Raw genomic sequence first — 20,294 nt, forward strand, 5'->3', positions numbered from 1 at the left:
ACGTAAGAAGATGGTGATATAATCTTTCCAGTTGTGATACAAGGATGAAATGTAGCACATATCTGTGAGACGGAAGACGGCAGGACCATCAGAACTGAGACAGGATTCTACGATGTAGTTGACCAGTTCTGAGAGAACCAGGGGAAACATGTCTGGTTCTCGTTCATTCTCTGATAACTCTTTTTCAAAGGCTTTTAGCTGGGATCTCTCTCTGTTGTAGATACCAAAAATCATGCACAATAGTATTTCAGCTCCTGTGCTATGGTATTTCCAATAGTTTGCCATATTTTCAGGGCAAATTCATGTAGTCTTGTTGTTCAGGTTCATTGTCATTACCTGTCTTAGGTTAGATGCAGGGGATGTTTTATCACAAAATGTTTTATCCATTTCACTACTTTAAACGTCTTACTGTCGCTTCCTAGCACGATAATTTAGTATCGTTGAACATGTGTTGACAACTTGTGTGATTTGTGGTTTCTGGATCCAGGATCATTGGCATTTAATTGATCTCACGAAGAGTAGAACAAGCATAGTATAGCCATCATGTTGAAGAACATAATGGGTTGATGGTGATGCTAGGGCATCGTTATTTCTGTCTGTCTCACAAACAACGTTTTTCCAATCTGTTTGGGGTTTTCATGATTCTGAATCCATTGCAAGCATTTGTTTTGCACGAAAAACAATCCTTGGGCTAAAACGGCCATAGCCACTCACCATAAAACCATCACATTTGTGATGACGGCTATGGACGTTTTTAGCCCCTCGGGATCCCCCAGGAGTATAAGCGGTTGAAGATGGATGGATGGACCTATTATGACGATGTAGGAAACCTTAAGTTAAGACCACCAGGTGGCTAAGACAGGCATTACATGTGGTGTGGTGAAAGTCTATTCCTTATCGGTACAGTTAGTGATAACATTGCATGAGCAAAGGGCCATTTAGCTGAAGAGGTGGGTGGGTGTCGTACATGGTTATTATAGAGATTGCTGGCTTTTCAGAAAACAGTGTTACTTGAAATCAGGAGGAGATCAAGTTCTCTCAATTTTCAATTCATCAGAACATTTAAAGACGTACAAGTATACACTACTATGAAAAAAAGGAAATCATCTCGTGTGAAGTGAGGGGTGCTCTAATCGTACATCATCGTACCTCATCAAGAACGGTGGTCCCTTATTGGCCAAGGGTGGCCACCGACATAACCAGCCAATTTGCTCAGACACACATGACGTAAATTCTCCTTCAATGTCAATGGCATTATTTCAAGTTTGTGTTCAGACATTATAGCTGTTGTATGGAAAAACGTGTACAGTATGGGGGGAAAAGGGGGGGGGGGGGGGGCATTCACTTTTTTTTAATCTATAATGTTTATCCCACGATTTTTCAACCCATTTTTTTTCACCCAGTGTCAATTATCTAATGTAATCCTGGGCGCTACACTTCCTCTGCCAACATGGGGGGGCAGCGGACTTACCTCATGCTTCCTTCATGCATGAGTAGTCCAAGCTGCTTCTTTTCACCTGACAAGGGATAGTTTCCCCAGCCGGACGTAGCGCGTGGAAGGAACACGTTATTCCAACCAGTTCCTTTCCCCTCCATCAGGCCAGGGGGAGGTAGTTTTTAGAGACCAGGATTACTGCAAGTTTTTTGTGAGGGTAGAGGACACGGGGAGAACATTCAAACTCCACACAGAAAGGCCCTTTCGCCAACCCTGCCTCGGGTATGGGCACTGATGCGGAGGAGAGAACACGCCCACAGCGTCCCCAGCGGGAATCGAACCCAGGACCTTCTGGCTGTGAGGCGACAGCACTACAAACTGCCTAAACCTACTCTATCATTTGTCGGCGCGAGAGAGTGCTATAGGGTACACAGTAAATAGGCATTTTTATCATCCTACTATTAACATGACATGACATTTAAGCAGTCATTGCGGAACGAGAGATGGCTGACTTACCAAATTTGGAGCGCCTCTCTATCTCTCTCTCTCTCTCTCTCTCTCTCTCTCTCTCTCTCAGCGCACTTAACTTTCTGACAAGCGGCTAAATATTGTCCAATACGTTTTGTTATTCAAATCTAGTTGATTGCTGTGATATCAATCAGACGGTAAATGATCATTGAGTAACGTTAGCTCTGACTCACACATTATGTGAGATCACATAATGTATCATATATATAAAAGGCCTTTAATATAGCCTATATCTATGGGCTCTCGCTCGCTCGCTCCTTGTAATGACAGGACAGGAAGATGCAGCAGCCTCTGTGCGTACCTGTGCGTAATGTGACTATATTGTTAGATTGGAAGACAATACAGTCTTGGCTGACAACACCAATTGAAAGTAGAGTTCCCAATGATTATGACTATCTTTTTAATTTTAAGAATCGCTTAAGAAATGAGCGAGATATGCCTTAGTAAAAATGTCAGTGGTCTTGGAGCGCACACAAATACATTTTGGTAGCTGTGATGGGCACACCTAGATTTTCATTCATTTTTCAGATCATTGTACAATATGTGACATATTTCTTTCACCCGGTATTATTGATGTGAGTTGATCAAAACATTATAGCCTAATGCTTGACTTGTCTTGTAGCCTAGGCTATAGGCCTACGGTATATAATGCCAGTGGTAACACTATAAATCATATACTTCTGATACATAACCTTATCAAAGCAGTGTCATTGTTGTCTTTGCAGAAGAGCCTGCTCTTGACTTTACTGTCCAGTAAAGTTCTTTCGGACATGTTCATTGCGTATTATTCCCCAGGTGATTTTCTTTAAACCGTCATCAGTCAGCAATTTTATCATTTAATTAACTTTAGCTCTGTTATGAAACCATCATTAAGCAATGTAATCATATTGTGTATATGTTACATCTTGATTGTGTTGTGTAAAGCAATGTGACATTCTGTTTCTTTAAGACTAATTAGGAAACCCTTGACTGTAGAAAACAATGAATAAAATATATCGACATAATACATCGATCATGACTTATGACTTATAGGCCGGCTTCCTCACTGTTGTCAAATAGACTACTAATAATGCGACGATACCAGAAGTCCATTAACGTAATCAAAGCGATGCAATGACAACAAAAATACTTCACATATTGACTTCCTCGTTGCAATGCACATTGAACAGCCAACTCAACCGATTGTCTTGGACGTGTGGGTCACGTTTAAAAACACAAAGATCATGACATGCTAGAGAATGACAAAAAAACTAGGTGACAGTGTGAATCAAACTTTATTTTTATTTATTTATTTATTTGTCTTCTCTGTTGCTGCGGGAGGTGGGCGGCCCCCTTGTTTTTCTCTAACCGGCTTCGTTGTGATTGGCTTTTGGCGAGGCTGCAGCTGGCTGCAATTGGTCCACTCCGACAGGCTGTTTGATTGGCTGATTCTCTGTGCAGGGCACAGATAATGCACAGAGAATCCAGGACTGCGATTGGCCGCCCAAGCTCAACAAAGAAGTTACAGCAGGCGCCCTCCGGGCATTCACTTTTTTACAGGGGCCAGTTTGTAAATGTTTCCATAAGTGCTCTTTGACAGTCGTTTTGAATGAGTCTAGGGATGCACATTTCTTAATGGCTGTTGGTAGGGACTTCCACATTTTAGTGGCATAGGAGCTAACTTAATGTAACCCTTGTTTGAGCCGAATCTTGGTACGTTGTTTGTTGAACTCCCTCTAGTGTTGTGATTGTGGACTTCTGGTCCCCGCTGGCCATGATTCATATTGCCCGAGATTCAACAGCGCACCCGCGTACACTTGCATAACACACTTTGATCCTCCAGGTGGTGGTGTGCTTGATGGCTGGCACACACGGACACTGACCATCAACCCTGCGACATTGTCTCCAATAAATCCAGACACACTGCATTGCATTGCCTCTTTGCCGTTACTTCACTGTCAGTCTGCTATTCACTGTCAGTCAGTTCTGTGCTCCAGTGTCGTGTTTGATATAGTTTGCTATGGATTCTACCTTAGCATTATTATTATTATTAGTTTTACTTTGGAGACTATGCCAAGCCCAAGAGCCACATGTAGTCCGCAGAATAAGATCAGCGCGTATACGCAGATTCAAAGGGAGACGGGCGGCGTTGAGAAATGCGCTAGTGTTATGCGTCGTCTGTGTGTTTTTTTGTTTTTGTTGACGCTTGGCTCGTCGACTACAGATTGTCACGTTCTAAAAGAAAACAGTCCACTTCCTCCTTTAGGTACGCATGCATTCACATTGGAACGATCCATATCCAAATACACTTCAACGGTCCAGAGACCCGTCCCCCATGCGGTCCCGGGGACGGTTGGGTGATCCGCTCCCGGGAACGGTACACAGCATTCACACTACCACAACATCTGCCAAGTGGTCCCGAGTGCGCACCCGGGACCATAGTGTGAATCGCCCCTTAGTGATGTAGCGAATCTTGTAGACCAGGCCCATTGAAAGTTACTGTACTCTTAGCCATTCCAGCCAAATGGGCAGGGGTGAGGTGGGTTCCTGGCAGTAAGGCCAAGTAGTAGCTTGACCAGTTTGTTTTGGGATGTCTGGAGCCTTGTTTTAAGGGCCTTTGAGGTACTGTGGTACCATGAGGTGCATGCATAGTCGAAGAAAACTATGAGGGCTCCTGTTAGGGTCTTCAAGGTGTTTTTGTTGACCAGTGAGAAGATACTGTACCGGAATCTTGTTCTTTGGTTGACTTTTTTCATTACATTGGTAGCCATTTCATCACAGGCGGTCGTTGCCGGGGTCTAATTTGCTGCCTTTCTTGTGCAAGGGGTTTACTTTAGCAAGTTTGAAATCTTGAGGGACCTGTTCCTGTTTGATGGAGAGGTTTATTTATGTGGGTGGTGATTTGAGATATGGAGACGGTTATGGAGAGTCTGAGAAATTTGGAGGGAATATTGTCATGGCCAGTGGCCTTGTTAGGTGGCAGTTTTTTTAGCACCTCATCAGTTGTTACCATTACCAGTTTAAACTTGTCTTTGCATACACCTAGGTATTTGCAGAAAGCTTTGATGTGCTCTACACCAAAACGGCCAGTGTGGGAGGGCAGTTTATTAACCAGAGTTGTGGCTATGTTTGTAAAGAGGATGTTTAAGTAATTGGCCACATCAAGCTTGTCAGTGCTACACTCCCTCTGCCAACCTGGGGAGGGCAACAGACTGACGTCATAGCTTCCTTCAATGCATAAGGAGTCCAAGCCACTTATTTTCAACTGGAACATGCTATTCCAACCAGTTCCTTTCCCCTCCATCAGGCAACCCGTCTGGCCAGGGGGAGGCAGTATAGAGACCAGGATTTAGGAGTTGAGTGTCTTGCTTTGACACATTGACAAGAGGCGAACTGGTGACCATCTGAGTTCAGGCTCTCTACCCACTAAGCTACGGCCGTCCATAATACTCTTATCGGTATCTGTCTGATTGGTATCTGTCTCTACAATGGTGAACCCCCACTCTACAGCTGTGCTTGTGTAAACAAACACAATATGTTCATATTTTTGCATCTGCACTGTGCACCGTTAGTCATTGCTTATGCTGTAAATAACACATGCTACCCTAATTACCCAAACGTGCAAGCATCAGCACTTTAACCAGAACAGTAACAGTCATGAATGTAACCTCCTGTGTTGATGTTTGTCTTTCAGAGGCCCGCTTGCTTGATTGGTCCAAATCCCCTTCGTGTGGTGGTCTACCGAGCCCCGCCTCCTCTTGACCCACCATCCCCTACAGCGGCTTCTCAGCTCCACATTGGATCACCAAGATGGGACATTAGCAGTGGGCATCAGACCTCTCCCTCCTCCTCCTCTTCTACTACTTCCCCTTCTTATTCTCTGTTCTCTCTGTGCCTGGCCCTCCTCTGACACACAAACGCACATACCCTGACCACTCCTCCCACACTGGTCTACTCCCCCACTGTCTCTGCCAGCCATCCAGTCAGTCCATCAGTCGGCCAGCCCTCCCCAATGAGCAAGAGCAAGTTGAATAATCCTCTGTAAAAGATAGGGCCTGTGCGGCCGCATATGTGCCTTTTGTTGGGGTGGGGTGACTGCTGTTGTTGCTGCAGCGGAGGCCTCCCCCCAGGAGAGAACAACAGACGGCAGAGAGAACAGAAGGCAGGATAAAAAGCACGCCACGGGAGAAAGGGAGCAGAGAGACTGATGCTGCAGTTTGTTTTCTGTTTTGCTTTTTTGTTTGGACACGAGGAAGAATGAGCTGTGCTGGACGACTGATGGCATTCTGTGGTGGCGACGGTACATGATGTGGAGCTGGCATTGCCATCCCACGCCAGGCCACCAGAGGACCAACAGCAGCTTTCAGAGTTCTCCGCCACATCTTGACCAACGGCGGTGGGGAATGTGGTTGCAATAGACACGCAATACCTTATTCCTTTTTTTCCATTTTTTTTTTCTTTTTTTCCCTTCATTTCTGGATTTTTCCTTTTTTCCAGCAAAAAAACTGGTTTTGACAAGTTGACAGTACAGTTGAGTTGACCCGAAGTGCCTTCTATAGTAAAATATGTCTTCATTATATATTCCATCATATTGAGTGAAAGAACATAATGTACATAACGTTCCAGACTTCTTCGCTACTGCCATGTTGTACAGCTCTGTAGTACGACTTGTCCTTGTGCACAGGAGTTTAGAGTATCAACACTAGCCCCCCTTTGAAGACTATTGACAATCAAACCATCCACCAAGTGAGGGTAGGGTCAATCCACGCCTTGGAACAACCCACAACAAACCCACGCTGCACTCAACCTCATCCTGCCCCCCCGACGCCTGTTGCACTGACAACGCAGAGGTAGGACAGTCAGTCATACAGTCAGTCATACATGGCCGCCTAATCGCAATTAGTTGAGATAGCGGTCATAATTGTTTCCATGTTGAAAAGTGTTATATACTGTATTTGAAAAGTTTTAAATATATTTTCGAACATAAAGTGGAAACTTCAGATCTACCAGTTAACAGTTAGCTTGTAGATATGCTATATATGATATTTCCACTATTAAGAAAATAAATGTGGGTGCCATATTACATTATTTATTTTCATTATTGGTAGCCAGTGTTTCTCCTAGGCAGTAGGCAGAAGCTGATAGTGTGGAGGGGAGCTTTCACGCATGCATACTCGTGCAGCACGCGTGCATGCGTCGGACCCGTGCAATGAATGCATATAGGGGAAACACTGGGTACCGGTCATTATCTGAAATGTCTTTGTATATTTTAGTTATTTATTATATATAACCTGTGCAACTTTGCTTATTTACAAAGCCTAAAAGGCAAACGGAAATGTAAATTTTATTCAAATTTACATTTCTGTTTATGTACGACAACACATTTTGTGCCCAAGACGTCTGTGGACGTCTTTGGTATTACCGCACGGGCAGAGCCCAAGACGTCTGTGGACGTCTTTAAAAAAAAAAAAAAAATCAAAACAATGATTTATAAAAAAAATTAATACGTGGTGCCAAAGTTTGTGTTTTCGCCATTGAGAATGCATTTGGCGTTTAAATTAAATAACTCAAACTATAAAACATTTCAAAGTAAAAAGTTCCAGCATGTGTCTCCACAGTCCAAAATGTGAATGGATTTTCTAGGTGAAAGGGATTTTTGGGCAGTTTTGCGTGGGCTCTCAATGTGTTATCCATCAACTACAATTTTCATTTTAGTGACAAACCCTACACAGAAACTGTCGCCATGTTCAGCATCCAGTCCAAATGGCGTTACCTGTTCATGTTCCTGGGCGTCCAGCTGGTGGTCATGGCGCTGCTGTCCCGAGAGGGCTACCAGAAGCGGGTCAACTACTTCATCCGTATCTTCCGCAAGCCGGAGAGCCCCCGCAACCACACGGCAGGCGCCATCTCCTTTGGGGGAGATGTGTATGCCAACCTCTCAGCCCTGGGCAAGGCTCATCACAAAGGAGAAGACATGCCCTTCTGCCCCAAGATATCACCCTTTATAGGTGAGCAGTGCTGCACAATGTTTATACTGTTTTGTTGTTGTTTTTGCTGCTGTATGTTTTCTGTTTGACCAGGGTTTGTCTTTTTGACTTCACTTTTTGTTCACTTTTGTCACGCTCCGCATCGATCCAAGCTGAAATACTGTAGGCCCACCTATCTGACTCCTTACACGACAGCCATTTAGCTGGATGGTTTTAGATGGATTCAGAGCATGTTCCTATTTATATAATATACCACATTTTTCAAGGTTTTAAAGAAAATTATATTTTTTACACATTTATACTATGTTGTCAATGCAATCTTGCAATATCCTTAGCTTTGTTGTTAATTGAAAGGTGGCGTTGATTAGTAAAGTCATTGCAACTGATTCAATTGTTCTAAAATTATATGTTCAAAAATGTCAACCTCTCTCACCAGAGATTACTAGTATAAAAGGGTTACTAATTTTGTTTACCTATTGTATGTCTTTTGGTTGGAAAATACTAATCTATTTTGAGCTGTTGAAGAGTAGACACATTCAAATCTATTAACTTCATTTATTTTTTAAAGATATATTTTTTGGGCTTTTCTGCCTTTATTGATAGCACATAGTGGAGAGAGACAAGAAACGGAGGGAGAGACTGGGAATGACACGCAGCAAAGGTCGTTGGGATCGGGACTCGAACCTGTGATACGCTGTCAGTCATGCGCCTATGTGGTATGCGCCTGGACCGCTAGGCCAACGGGTGCCCCCCCAAAATCTATTAACACCCCGAACGCCCGGGGGTATTTAGGACCATTAAATCGGAGCGCCCAGCGATTTGCAGCAACGGAGCACATTTCAAGGTGCACCAGGCGCCATTTTGGATGTAGCTGAAGTAGCTAGATGTAGCCAAAACACCCCCGAGGCGATCGACAACAACGGGAGGTGATTAATCTCCGTCCTGAGCGCCGAGCGTTACTATTTGATAGGACGGAGACCTTCGTTTATGCCGCTCAGGGTGTTAACTGTTGATTGAGGAGTTGGAACTTTGGATAATGTGATGTAAGACATTCGCCCAGTTAACTATTTCTGCAACTTTGCAGACACGTAAAGAAATAAGAAGCAATGTACAGTCTAGCTAGATTCACCCACTCTTGAACTCTACTCCACTCTAAGTCAAAATGGCACATGGCAATCAATTATCATCACATTAGAATGATAGTCTTTGACTTGAATGGTCTGCACGTCCTATACTGGACCTTCAATCATCACAGAACATAATGTGTTCCTCTCACTTGGACTAATACCATTATGAGTGATGTTTTATTCAGTCAACAAGAAAGAAACAACGAAATGGATAGCAATGCCCTAAAATCTCATTCATTATTTAGTAGTAGTAGTAAGTAAGTAGCCTTGCCGAGCCATGAGGCCCATAGGGCAGGAGCCTATCTCCTGTTTCTGTAGCGTGAGGCAGCTTGATGTACAAGTACACCCCCTGGACATGACGCTAGTATGTCGCAGGGACTTACCCCCAATCCAACCCTTGATTCTGAGTGCCAAGCAGGGAGGCACTGGGTCCCATTTTTAGAGTCTTTGGTATGACCCGGCCGGGGATCGAACCCCGACCTCCCAGTCTCAGGGCGGACACTCTAACCACAAGGCCACTGAGCTGGTTATTATTTAGTAGCATTCATTTATATCAAATCTAAACCCAAAGACATTTCAAAATAAACTGCATGGGAGACTGAATCGCCTTCATCTGCATTTCAAGCGTCTAAATGCAAACAATCTAATCCAGTCCAATTCAAACAATCAACGCAGAAGGTCAGAGTCCATTCATAGTTTGTGTACCATGTACAGTAGCTGTCTCACGTGTAGGATTAGCCTGCACTTATTGAGCCCTGCCCTCTGCTCCGTTGTCCTCCACATTATTTCTGGTACAGTAATCTCACATTAGAACTTGATAACTGATCTAGGTGGCATGGCTGAACTAGAATGAATAAAAAGGGTTTTTATTTTTTTACACTAATACTGGAAGAAAAGAAAGGTCACAGGAGACTAGAGTCCCTCGCTGCCAGGAAGAAGAATGTAAGCAGGAGCCTCCAGGAGACTCATTAATAAAGCAGGTTTGACGAGGCCAGTTACCGACATTCAGCTCTGCCAGTAATGGTGGGTCTAGTGTGTGGCTGAAGATGAATCAAAGCAGTGGTTCTTTTTCATGTCAAGGGCCCCCGGGGGAAATTAATAGGTATTTGACTTCGCAGTCACGCACCCCCACCTGAAAATATGTTGTGCCATGCAAAATTTGAGTTGTTAAAATGTTTTTAAAAAGATTCCACGTTTATTTAAAAAGAATAATAATAATAATTTCAAGATTTCTTTGAAAATGGCAGATCAACAGCTTGTAGATGGAGTTACAAGTTGTTAAACTGATTTTGCCTAGGGAAAGTCACAGTTCTGCATCTTGCATTATTACACAATCACATGTAACATGAACCCATGCAAATTCTGGGGGTTGAACAAATTGCATTTTAAGGCAAATTGCATTTTGATTTGCCCTCGCATAACCTCACCTGTGGCCTTATATTAGTTAGAACAATCACGCAGTCTGCACACTGGATCATGTTGCAAAAGTTTGACATTTATTTTCTTCCACTTATCTTTGCATGTGACGTTTCAACCTGAAGATATACATTTGTTTCCAATCACATTCAATCGCTTTACTTTGCGAGTCCCTTCGCTTGTGTTGCACGCCGATTGGTTGTAGTCACAGTAATTTAACTTTGGGAGAGTAATCAAATGGACCCACCCAAGGTTCAATATATTTAACATAATTTCCGGCTACTATATCATTTATGAGAAGCAAAAATAGTTCCTATTAGGGGTGTTCGATATGGTGATAAATATTGTCGGGACGATACAATGTCCACGATATGGCTTTTTAGAGTTATCGTTTCCATCACAATAAATTCGCTGCATCAGATGCAGTGAATGCACATTCTATGATGTGTAATTTATACTTCTGCAGTACGACTGTTTCGTTCACCAAAAATAACAAATCTACAAGCTAACAACGCGTCACCACTGCAATGCAAGGCATTGTTTGCTTATAGATCGGTTGTGTTCTAAGCTCTCCCAAAGTCCCCGCCCCCTTTCTTCTGCATGGGCAGAGGGAGGGAAACAGGACACACACAGGAGTTTGTCTACACTCACTCACTGCACTCTGCACAGAATAATATGTAAAGAAAGACGGAAATGGACGGCCAATTATACTCTGATGTCGAGCGAGTGGAGGTTGAGGATGGGCTAGTTCCCAAAAAGAACTGTACGTCAGTGGTATGGAACTATTTCGGATTCTCAGTAAGGGACAAGGACCAAACGAACATTATTTTCAAACTCCTCTACAGTTTCGTGTGTGTGTGTGTGTGTGTGTGTGTGTGTGTGTGTGTGTGTGTGTGTGTGTGTGTGTGTGTGTGTGTGTGTGTGTGTGTGTGTGTGTGTGTGTGTGTGTGTGTGTGTGTGTGTGTGTGTGTGTGTGTGTGTGTGTGTGTGTGTGTGTGTGTGTGTGTGTGTGTGTGTGTGTGTGTGTGTGTGTGTGTGTGTGTGTGAGTGAGATCTCCTCCCTTGCTCTATAATGTAGCCTACATTAATCTGCTCTGCAAGAAACTTCAGCAAAAAGTTATAGTATTCCATGGAAGCAGATGGGATCAACAGTAACACTTGCAAGCATAACATTTTAAATCCCTTTTAGAGAGGGTAAAACCACAACATAAACCAGAGTTTCACTTCTCTAAGGAATGAGGTATTTTTTTGCCTTGGAAGTGCAGTAAATGAAGGCAGAGTGTTGACAAAGCTTTGCTTTTTTCCCCCCTTGAAAATCATGAAAGGCAGACATTTGCATGACTGCTCACTCAAGGACCCCTAAATTAATATGTATTTGACTGCAGACCCCCATCTGAAAAATATTTTGTGTGTGAGCTTGAGGATCGGCTATTTTCAAATAGCCAATGTGTATGATTAAAGTGGTTAAATAGATATTTAGTTGGGGACCCCCTGGAACCCCCTCAAGCCAAAACATTTCTGGGGTTCCGGACAACATCAACGCTGATTGGCTGTCAGAGAAACGTTTGGTTCGGCTCAAACTCACAAAGGGCTTCCAGCTGTAGTGCAGCGGCAGACTGCTTGGGCAAGCGAGTCTTTTGTGAGAGAAACAAGCAATCTGGTCTATGAAAACATGCCCAAAATAAGCGACTAGGGCAGGTCAAACTTTATTGTCTAATGTTGTTTTTAGAGCACTGGTTCTCAAACATTTTCATATCAAGGACCCCCAACACGGCTTGAGCCGTGAGCGTCGGGGAACCCTCCTCGGCTCTCCTAGTGTAGTATGCACTGGCCTGGCACTGGACTCTGGAGGAAGAGAAACATAAGCTCGAAACCTCATGTACGATGGTGGAAGAAAATGCAATTTGATCATTCATGATCCAGTGTGCTGACTATTTTTCTTGCTGATTCCCAACTGGCCATGATGGGCAGGTTGTTTTCCTGTCTAGGAGGCCTCACAATTATTACATAATTATTATTACAATTATTACATGCCTGATGTTTTGGCCAACGTACATTCTTATTTACGTTATTTGTCATATATTTATTTGTTAGCCTGTGTAATTTTGTTTGTTTACAAAGTCTAAAAGTCAACCGTTAATGTATATTTTGTTCATATCTTAAACGCAAATACAATTGTTAGTCACTGTTTTTTTTCTCTCAATTTCATGATCGTGACAGTTCTAATGGTATAAAAATAGTCCTCCTGTTGGTGAAGTCAGTCTGCCAAATGCCATTGAATTAATTCATTATATTAATATTTAACAGTGTGTTAATGATGGAGCATTATAATAACCTCATACGCCGGTTACCTCCTGTGTTGATATAACAATGTCGGATTGGTTGACATACACAGTATTAGGGAAAATCTTTACTTCGTCATAGACTGCTTGTGCTCAAGCATATTTTTACAGTTGAATATAATTATTTCTGTGGAGCAATGAAGTATGAATTTGGCTTTAGGTTTGATAGTCTCACTTTAAAGTCAATTTTTTTTCCACAGTTTTGTTTATTCAAGATTTCAGGGTATACAGTAAATCAAATAATATGACAGTAATAGTATATGTGACACACCCATATGGAACATACCAAAGAGATAACATGTACATATAAATGTCGTGACCACTATATGCAAAATATTGTGGTAGCATAAAAGCAATTGTATAGTCCTATGCTAACAGGGAAGTGATGACAGTTACAAACCACATAACCTGAATCAAGTTTTGAAACAAAAACACAAACGTACGACAAGGCAAGACAAGGCAAGGCAAGGCAAGACAACATGGCATGGTCATTGGTCACCCCTCCAAAACATAATGGACGTGGCAGTGCACCCACACATGGTTCCTAATAATAAATATACTGGACAACCCAGCTGCGTCGGGAATCGTATATCTAGTATGCTCAGATTCAGGATTAAACTCATTCAATCTGGAATAGCTTGGAACTGCAGCTCATTTACAAGTGCGAGGAAGGGGCCCCATGTGTCTTCAAATTTGGATACCGAGCCTCTCAGGGTACATCTAATTTTTTCTAATTTAATAAAGTGGAGTACATCTCTAATCCAGTGAAGATGGGTTGGTGGAGCAGAGGACTTCCATTTCATCAGAATTAGACACCTAGCTAAGAGAGTGGTAAAGGCTACCAAATGAGCTTTGTATTTTGGTAGTAATAGAGTAGCCGTCATTACATTTGGTTCTAACGGTATCCTAACACTCCTTGACATAGTGTCAAAGATCTCAGTCCAATATCTACGTAAAGAAGGGCATGACCAAAACATATACATACGTGGCAGGGGCCGAACGACACCTATCACACAGGGGATCCACATCACCATATATTACGCAAGACTACCAGGAATTGATTGACATGTGTTTATCTAAATAAACAAACCAATATTTGTTATCTAAATAAACAAACCAATGTCTATATGTTCTATATCTTTATTGGCTCTATGCCAATAACTTACTTATCTATATAGAGAACTTGTTGGCATAGAGCCACACAAAAAAGGGATGCCCATGAGCAGGGAAGTTATGCATATAAAATATGTTGTGTAGCACTAACTCTGCTCTTATGCAGCAGTTTGTTCTGATTGGTGAAGTATTAATAAAGATCGCTATTATAATTTTGCCAACTGCGGCATAGTTGCCTCAGTTGGCATAATACCAACTAGGCCCAGGGCATTAATTCTCATAAGCAGCAAGTCTGTATTTTTCAAATTCCCAATCCCCAAATTCAGTACTGAACACTGCATTTTTGTATCAATGGATAGATAGACTAAATTGAAAATAAATTAAATTTCATATGATGAGCAAAAAGGGATGATGTTTCATATTTTGGTTGGACTCGGCCATGGTAACCGGAATCGCTCGCCCTCATTTTTTTTCTGAAGACTGCTCGGTGGGGCAGTTCTTCTATTCTTGTTTTCCTGAGAATAAGGTTGCAAATAAGTTTAAGGTTAGGCATAGTTTTACTGGGCTTATGTTTAGGAATAGGGTTGGGTTTTGGCACCGTTTTAGGAATAAGGTTAGGTTTAACCGTTTAGACATAGTTTACTGAGGTTACGTTTAGCATTATCAGGCTGAGCAGTTTCGCCGGCTAGACACCCGAGGCAACTGTTTTGAGGCGAGTGTTATTGGTATTCCTTGTAATACCCCTTTATCCTTGTTCACAGGTGGGCCCATCCATGTTAACTTCCCATCAGGGCTAACCCTGGCAGAAGTCCAGAGGAAGAATCCGCTGGTGGTCCGTGGGGGACGATACAGGCCACCTGACTGTGCGGCACGCCATCGCACCGCCATCATCATTCCCCACAGACACAGGGAACACCACCTGAAGTTCCTACTATACTACCTGCATCCATTCCTGCAGCGTCAACAGCTCAACTATGGAATTTATGTCATCCACCAAGTGAGACTCTTGCTCTTTCTGATGCACACACATAAAATCCAAGATGCCATGCCATTGTTCTGATTTCCCAGCCCCCCTTATTCCGAAACCCCAATATTCTGGAAAAACATCCCATTTGGACCAAAAGTACTTTAGCCTGACGGTAATCCCCAAAACAAAATAGTTTCTCCAAAGGTTCATTGCTCCGAAAATACACACTCCTAGTTTATTTAGCCTAGTCAGTGTATACAGAGGCTTTTATCTGCATCAAACAGTCATAACTTGCAAATACACATAGTAACTTATGTTCATGGTAGGAAATGGTGCCCCCTTGTGCTCGTTGTGTATAACTGGCAGTTATAAAACATGTAATTCCTACCATGAACATAAGTAACTGCATAATCACAGTTGTGATCAAAAAGAAGAGTTTACAGTCTAGCTTCCAAAATAGGCCTAAACAACAAACATCAAGTACTAATATCTGATCTAAAGTACGGCAATATAACTGCTTGAAATTATGATAGAATCTTACAGGAGAAAAAAATTATGGTGGAGGGGAGGAACTACTCTAGTGCTGTATTCCTTCATGGATGAAAACCTAAAATTATTAATAAAAACATGATTTAGATAACAGACACAATTTATTAAAATGTTAATAAATTGCAATTTGATATAGTCAACAGTGACACTGTCGTTGTGGAAACTGACTGCCATCATCAGTGTAGAAGGGAGTCAGAGGAGGAAAGCTCTGTTAGGCAAACAGCTCTATCAGTTGACTGAAACCTTAAAGTATGCCTCCCTAAAGAAGCCTTTGGCAGGTATTCAGTTGCAGTGAATTAGCACCTACTACCTAGCCTAATATCTTATGTAGAAAAATGTTATTTAAGAATATTTCCATGAACATAGTGGCATTTATTATTGTTTGTGTGGAAAGGCTTCTACATGTGCCAATAAACGTCATATTCCCTTTTTTTTCTCTCTACATTTGTTGACATTTAAAAGGGGGTCTATCTCTGAAAAGGACATCAAAGAAGAGAACCTGCACACTGTCAGGAACTTGCAACAGATTACACCCAGTGTGTAGACTTTAAATTAAAGTTTGGTGGTTATTGTGCCCTGTATGTCTAACCGAAACATTTTTGCAAGTTCCTGACAGTGTGCAGGTTCTCTTATTTGATATCATTATCAGAGATCCCCTTTTAAATATACTGTATGCAATTTTTGTCCTACGCACCTGTCGCCAACCTTTTGATGTGTGCATCAGCTCTTTTCTAAAAAATACATTTGTAGATCAAATTACCACAGACAAAAAGTTGAAATACACTATCAATGGAAATGCATTATCATGAACAATGGCAGTGCGTTCGTCCCTACCCACCCATGCTCAAGAGGTTAATGATGCATCCACTGGTAACCATGGTAACAGTTTTCTCTTTAAATATGTGATTTGGGGTTTCCTTGCTACATGAGTAAAAGTGAGCCATTCGGCGACTTGACACCTTTTGTTTCAAAACACAGTTGTCGGCATACAAAAAGAAAAAGGTTCCAAGGCACTCTCTCCCATAATCTCCTGTAATAAAACAGCCTAGTTAATCTTTGGACGATAAAAACGTATGCCTACATGTTTCAGATGGCCTTCTTAAGGGCAAACAGTTGTCAGCATGTTCAATATGGGGCACATGTAGAATCTGGCTGGATCAATAGTGCCCCCTTGTGCTCGTTGTGTGCACAATCTGGACATGCATCTCTTTGTAAATTATGGAGTTCAACTAGCCTGGGTAGAGTTCAACAGCTTAGGGTTTAATGTCCTTGTAAGAAGCAGCTTCATGTTTCCTCCCCAAGCATTTTATCCCTTACATCTTTGGAGCTTGTTTTGCCATTGCATTGTTTCTACCTGTTGCATTCCTATTATCCCTGTCACCTACATGCTGTGTCTTGCCTCTGCCAAGTCAGTAATCAGCATCTTGTCTCTCGGGACCTAGACTTGGGACCATGAATTATGCATTGGACATAATGCATTTGTTCTCAAAATGGACCAGCAGAATAACAAACATGCACAAATGCCTGAAAATGAAGGCCATCAATGCAACCAGTTGCAACTCCTTGCAACAAAACAGTTTTAAGGCCAGTCCACAACTCCTTGCAACTGGGGATAATGGTTGCAAGTATTTGCATGTTAACTTAGTTGCAAGTAGTTGCATTGGTGTGGACTGGACTGGCCTTTAGTGTATGACATTGTCCAACAGATAGTTATTTTCATGAGCGATGCCAGATTAAATCATGTATGTTCAAAGAGGCTATTTCATAATCCTAGAGACATGTGCACATACACATCTGTGCCATTGTTGGCTGGCATGGCCAGACTAATATCACTGCGTGGATATATTAGTTTGGAACTTATTTCCAACTCAGTTAAAAACAGATTCCAACGTCACAGCAAAAAAAGTCTTACTTTGAATAGTGGGCTCTGATTGGTCACCCACAACTGAGGAGTGCCAGACCAATTCTCCAAAGGGATTGTTTTTTTCCTGTGGTAGATTTGTCTTGTTTCCAGGCTATTGTTAGCCCATAATATTGTACTCTCCAGGTCAACCACTTCACAAGACAAAGGTGAAGGTGAATACATGCACACACAATACCCTCTTTGCTATTTAGTATGCTGTTTAGGATTCTGTGTGTTGAGGGACATGCACAAAGATGCATTTCAGTTGCACTCAGTGTAGTCTTGCATTGCCAGACCGATTGGAAATCTCTGTCTACCGATACATCTGGGCACTTCTAAATGCAGCTGCTAGAGGTGCTAGAACAGCGTACAGCCAGCCACTAACAAAACGTAGTCCTACTGCTTTGGAACCCAATTCTGTCACCAACCCAATATGAACCTCCCTAAAGACTTTGGATTGCTCTTCAATGCAGTAGAGAAAAGCGGTTAGAGATTGAATTGTGAATCGGTACCCTTGGTGTAAACGTTGACATTCTCCTCTGTGTCCTTTTCAGGCAGGGAACTACACATTTAACCGCGCCAAGCTGATGAACGTAGGCTTCCGGGAGGCCATGAGGGAGGAAGACTGGGACTGCCTCTTCTACCATGATGTTGACCTCATCCCAGAGGATGACCGCAACTTGTATGTCTGTGACTCCAACCCAAAGCATGCTGCAATTGCCATGGACAAGTTTGGTTACAAGTGAGTCTTTTTGTATTATTTATTTGTATCTTTGTATTTGTATATACACAAGGGGAGAACATGGTAAGAAGATGGACTATGATAGTGATACTGTCATATCACAGGTTCACAGTTGTAAATCAGTGAGTGATATATGCGTTTGTGCAAGCTCCATTTTGTTGTTTCCAGGAAAGAAAATCAAACGCATAAGAATTCATGGCAAATAAGTTTAGGGATAAGGGTTATTAAGGGGTGGCGCAAGATATAGGGCACTATGCCTATTTGCTCAGACACTATGACGTAAAATTCTCCATTCATTGTCGATGGGAATTTTATGTTTGTGTAAGACAAAAATAGACACTAAGCCGATTTGCTCAGACACTATGATGTAAAATTCTCCATTCATTGTCAATGGGAATTTAATGTTTGTGTAAGACGAAAACTAGGGGGGAAAATGGTTAGAAAAATTGTCATGGCAACCAATAGAGCAGAGCTATCCTCACTTAATTGCTTCAGCACCACCAGCGCACTTAAATGAAAGATTCTTTGTTTTGTTGTCCTTACTCTAATATGACAATAAAACTGCTAATCTACTCTTCAGACATTTCATTACAATAATCCTTTTCTTTTTTTGTCTTTTTGTGGCACAACATTCCTCTCCAGGCTTCCATACAAGATGTATTTCGGAGGTGTGTCTGCCCTAACTCCTCTGCATTACCTGAAGATGAATGGCTTTCCCAACAACTACTGGGGCTGGGGAGGAGAGGATGATGATATAGGAATCAGGTGAGAATGCTTAACTTTGTGCCGAGTTGACTTTGTTTTAGGCACTAATGGCATTTTTTTTACAAGGATATGATTAACTGTTATTTTTGTTCAAGTTAAAGAGAAACACTAAGAGAAACCTACGGAGCCCCTGAATGGCCATGCATTCAAAATATATTTGATCTTGTCCGTACAAGATCATATCTCGTCCGTACAAGATATTATCTCGTCCGTACAAGATATTATCTTGTCCGGACGAGATATTATCTTGTACGGACAAGATAAAATATATTTTGAATGCATGGCCATTCAGGGGCTCCGTAGTACGTAACCAACTCAATAAATTGGCTATCATCTGGCTCCACACCAATTACATTTAAGCTTTTATGCATTGTAAACAAAAATTACACTGGGCAAATATGACAATTATACAAAGAAATTAATGACAATGACCGGTGCTAATAATCAAAGTACTGTAAATAATGTACTATGACCAAAATAGGCCATATTTTAAAATGTATTACTTTTTTTTATAGTAATTATTTTTTATATAGTGTGTCACAACTTATAGATATGCTATTTCTGCTATTTTAGAAAATATTTGACTGAATATCTTTCAACGTACAAACGAAGAAATTGTGATCAGGCGATTATGTAGTAATTGTGACAATTTTACTCTGTCTTCCTTGTAAATGATGACAGTGATGGCCATTAAGTAGTTGATATTAACTGAGATAACCTCAGTGGTATGTGGAAGTCTATTGGCACGGCAATTATTTTTCCATGCCATATCTAGTGTCTATGAAACTGTGACACCACCATATCATAACTGAGTTATGCAAACAGTTCTGCTCATACTTAGAATGGCTGGATGAGTTCCTGTTGGTCTGTAAAAGTGCCTTAGTGAAATTAATTTCCCCCTATCATTTTAGAGTCTCTTTGGGTGGGATGTACATCACTCGTCCTTCCATAAAGGTGGGCCGCTACAAGATGATCAAGCACAAGCTGGATAAAGGCAATGATGTCAACCCAAAGAGGTACAGACAAAAAGTAGCCACGTTTGCCTTTCAGATTCAAGTGTATGCCGTCAGGCAGCAACCTTGTATCTCCCTCCATATTCTAGCTTTTTATGTGAAATGAAAGGTATTTACAAGAGCTTGTGAGTTGTGACCATATCATTTCACTGGATCCATTTGAACACAGGTTCTTTTTTATATTTCCTGAAAAGTAATGGTTTTGGACATAAAAGACTTTGCCCGACTGCGACAACAACATAATTTATGATGGGTTTGCAGGAAATACAATAGATGTGTCACCAAGACACTGGTGTCAGGTCTTGCACGTCTTATTGTCTCCACCAGGCCCTTCGGCCTGGTGGAGACAATAAGACGTGGGGAGAGAGTTATGTTTTACACTCCGTCCGTGTGTGTGTGAGAGTCCATCCGTCCGTCCATGTGTGTGT

The 20,294-nt window shown here is 41.8% G+C and overlaps 1 protein-coding gene across 2 annotated transcripts in view; it reads left to right on the forward strand.

Annotated features, from left to right (window-relative positions):
• Positions 1-20,294, forward strand: part of LOC306925326 (beta-1,4-galactosyltransferase 3) — a 42,224-nt gene that overhangs the window by 20,084 nt on the left and 1,846 nt on the right. The window contains exons 2-7 of one of the 2 annotated variants that reach the window (XM_079504100.1): positions 5,637-6,792; positions 7,658-7,950; positions 14,689-14,924; positions 17,901-18,088; positions 18,731-18,853; positions 19,765-19,869. In XM_079504100.1, the coding sequence (XP_079360226.1) occupies positions 7,686-7,950; positions 14,689-14,924; positions 17,901-18,088; positions 18,731-18,853; positions 19,765-19,869 (917 nt within the window). In that variant the 5' untranslated portion in view covers positions 5,637-6,792; positions 7,658-7,685. The remainder of the gene's footprint in view (positions 1-5,636; positions 6,793-7,657; positions 7,951-14,688; positions 14,925-17,900; positions 18,089-18,730; positions 18,854-19,764; positions 19,870-20,294) is intronic. The other variant, XM_079504101.1, reaches the window with a different exon arrangement.

This window comes from Electrona antarctica, assembly GCF_951216825.1.
Source record: "Electrona antarctica genome assembly, chromosome: 6".
NCBI classification, from domain to species: domain Eukaryota; kingdom Metazoa; phylum Chordata; class Actinopteri; order Myctophiformes; family Myctophidae; genus Electrona; species Electrona antarctica.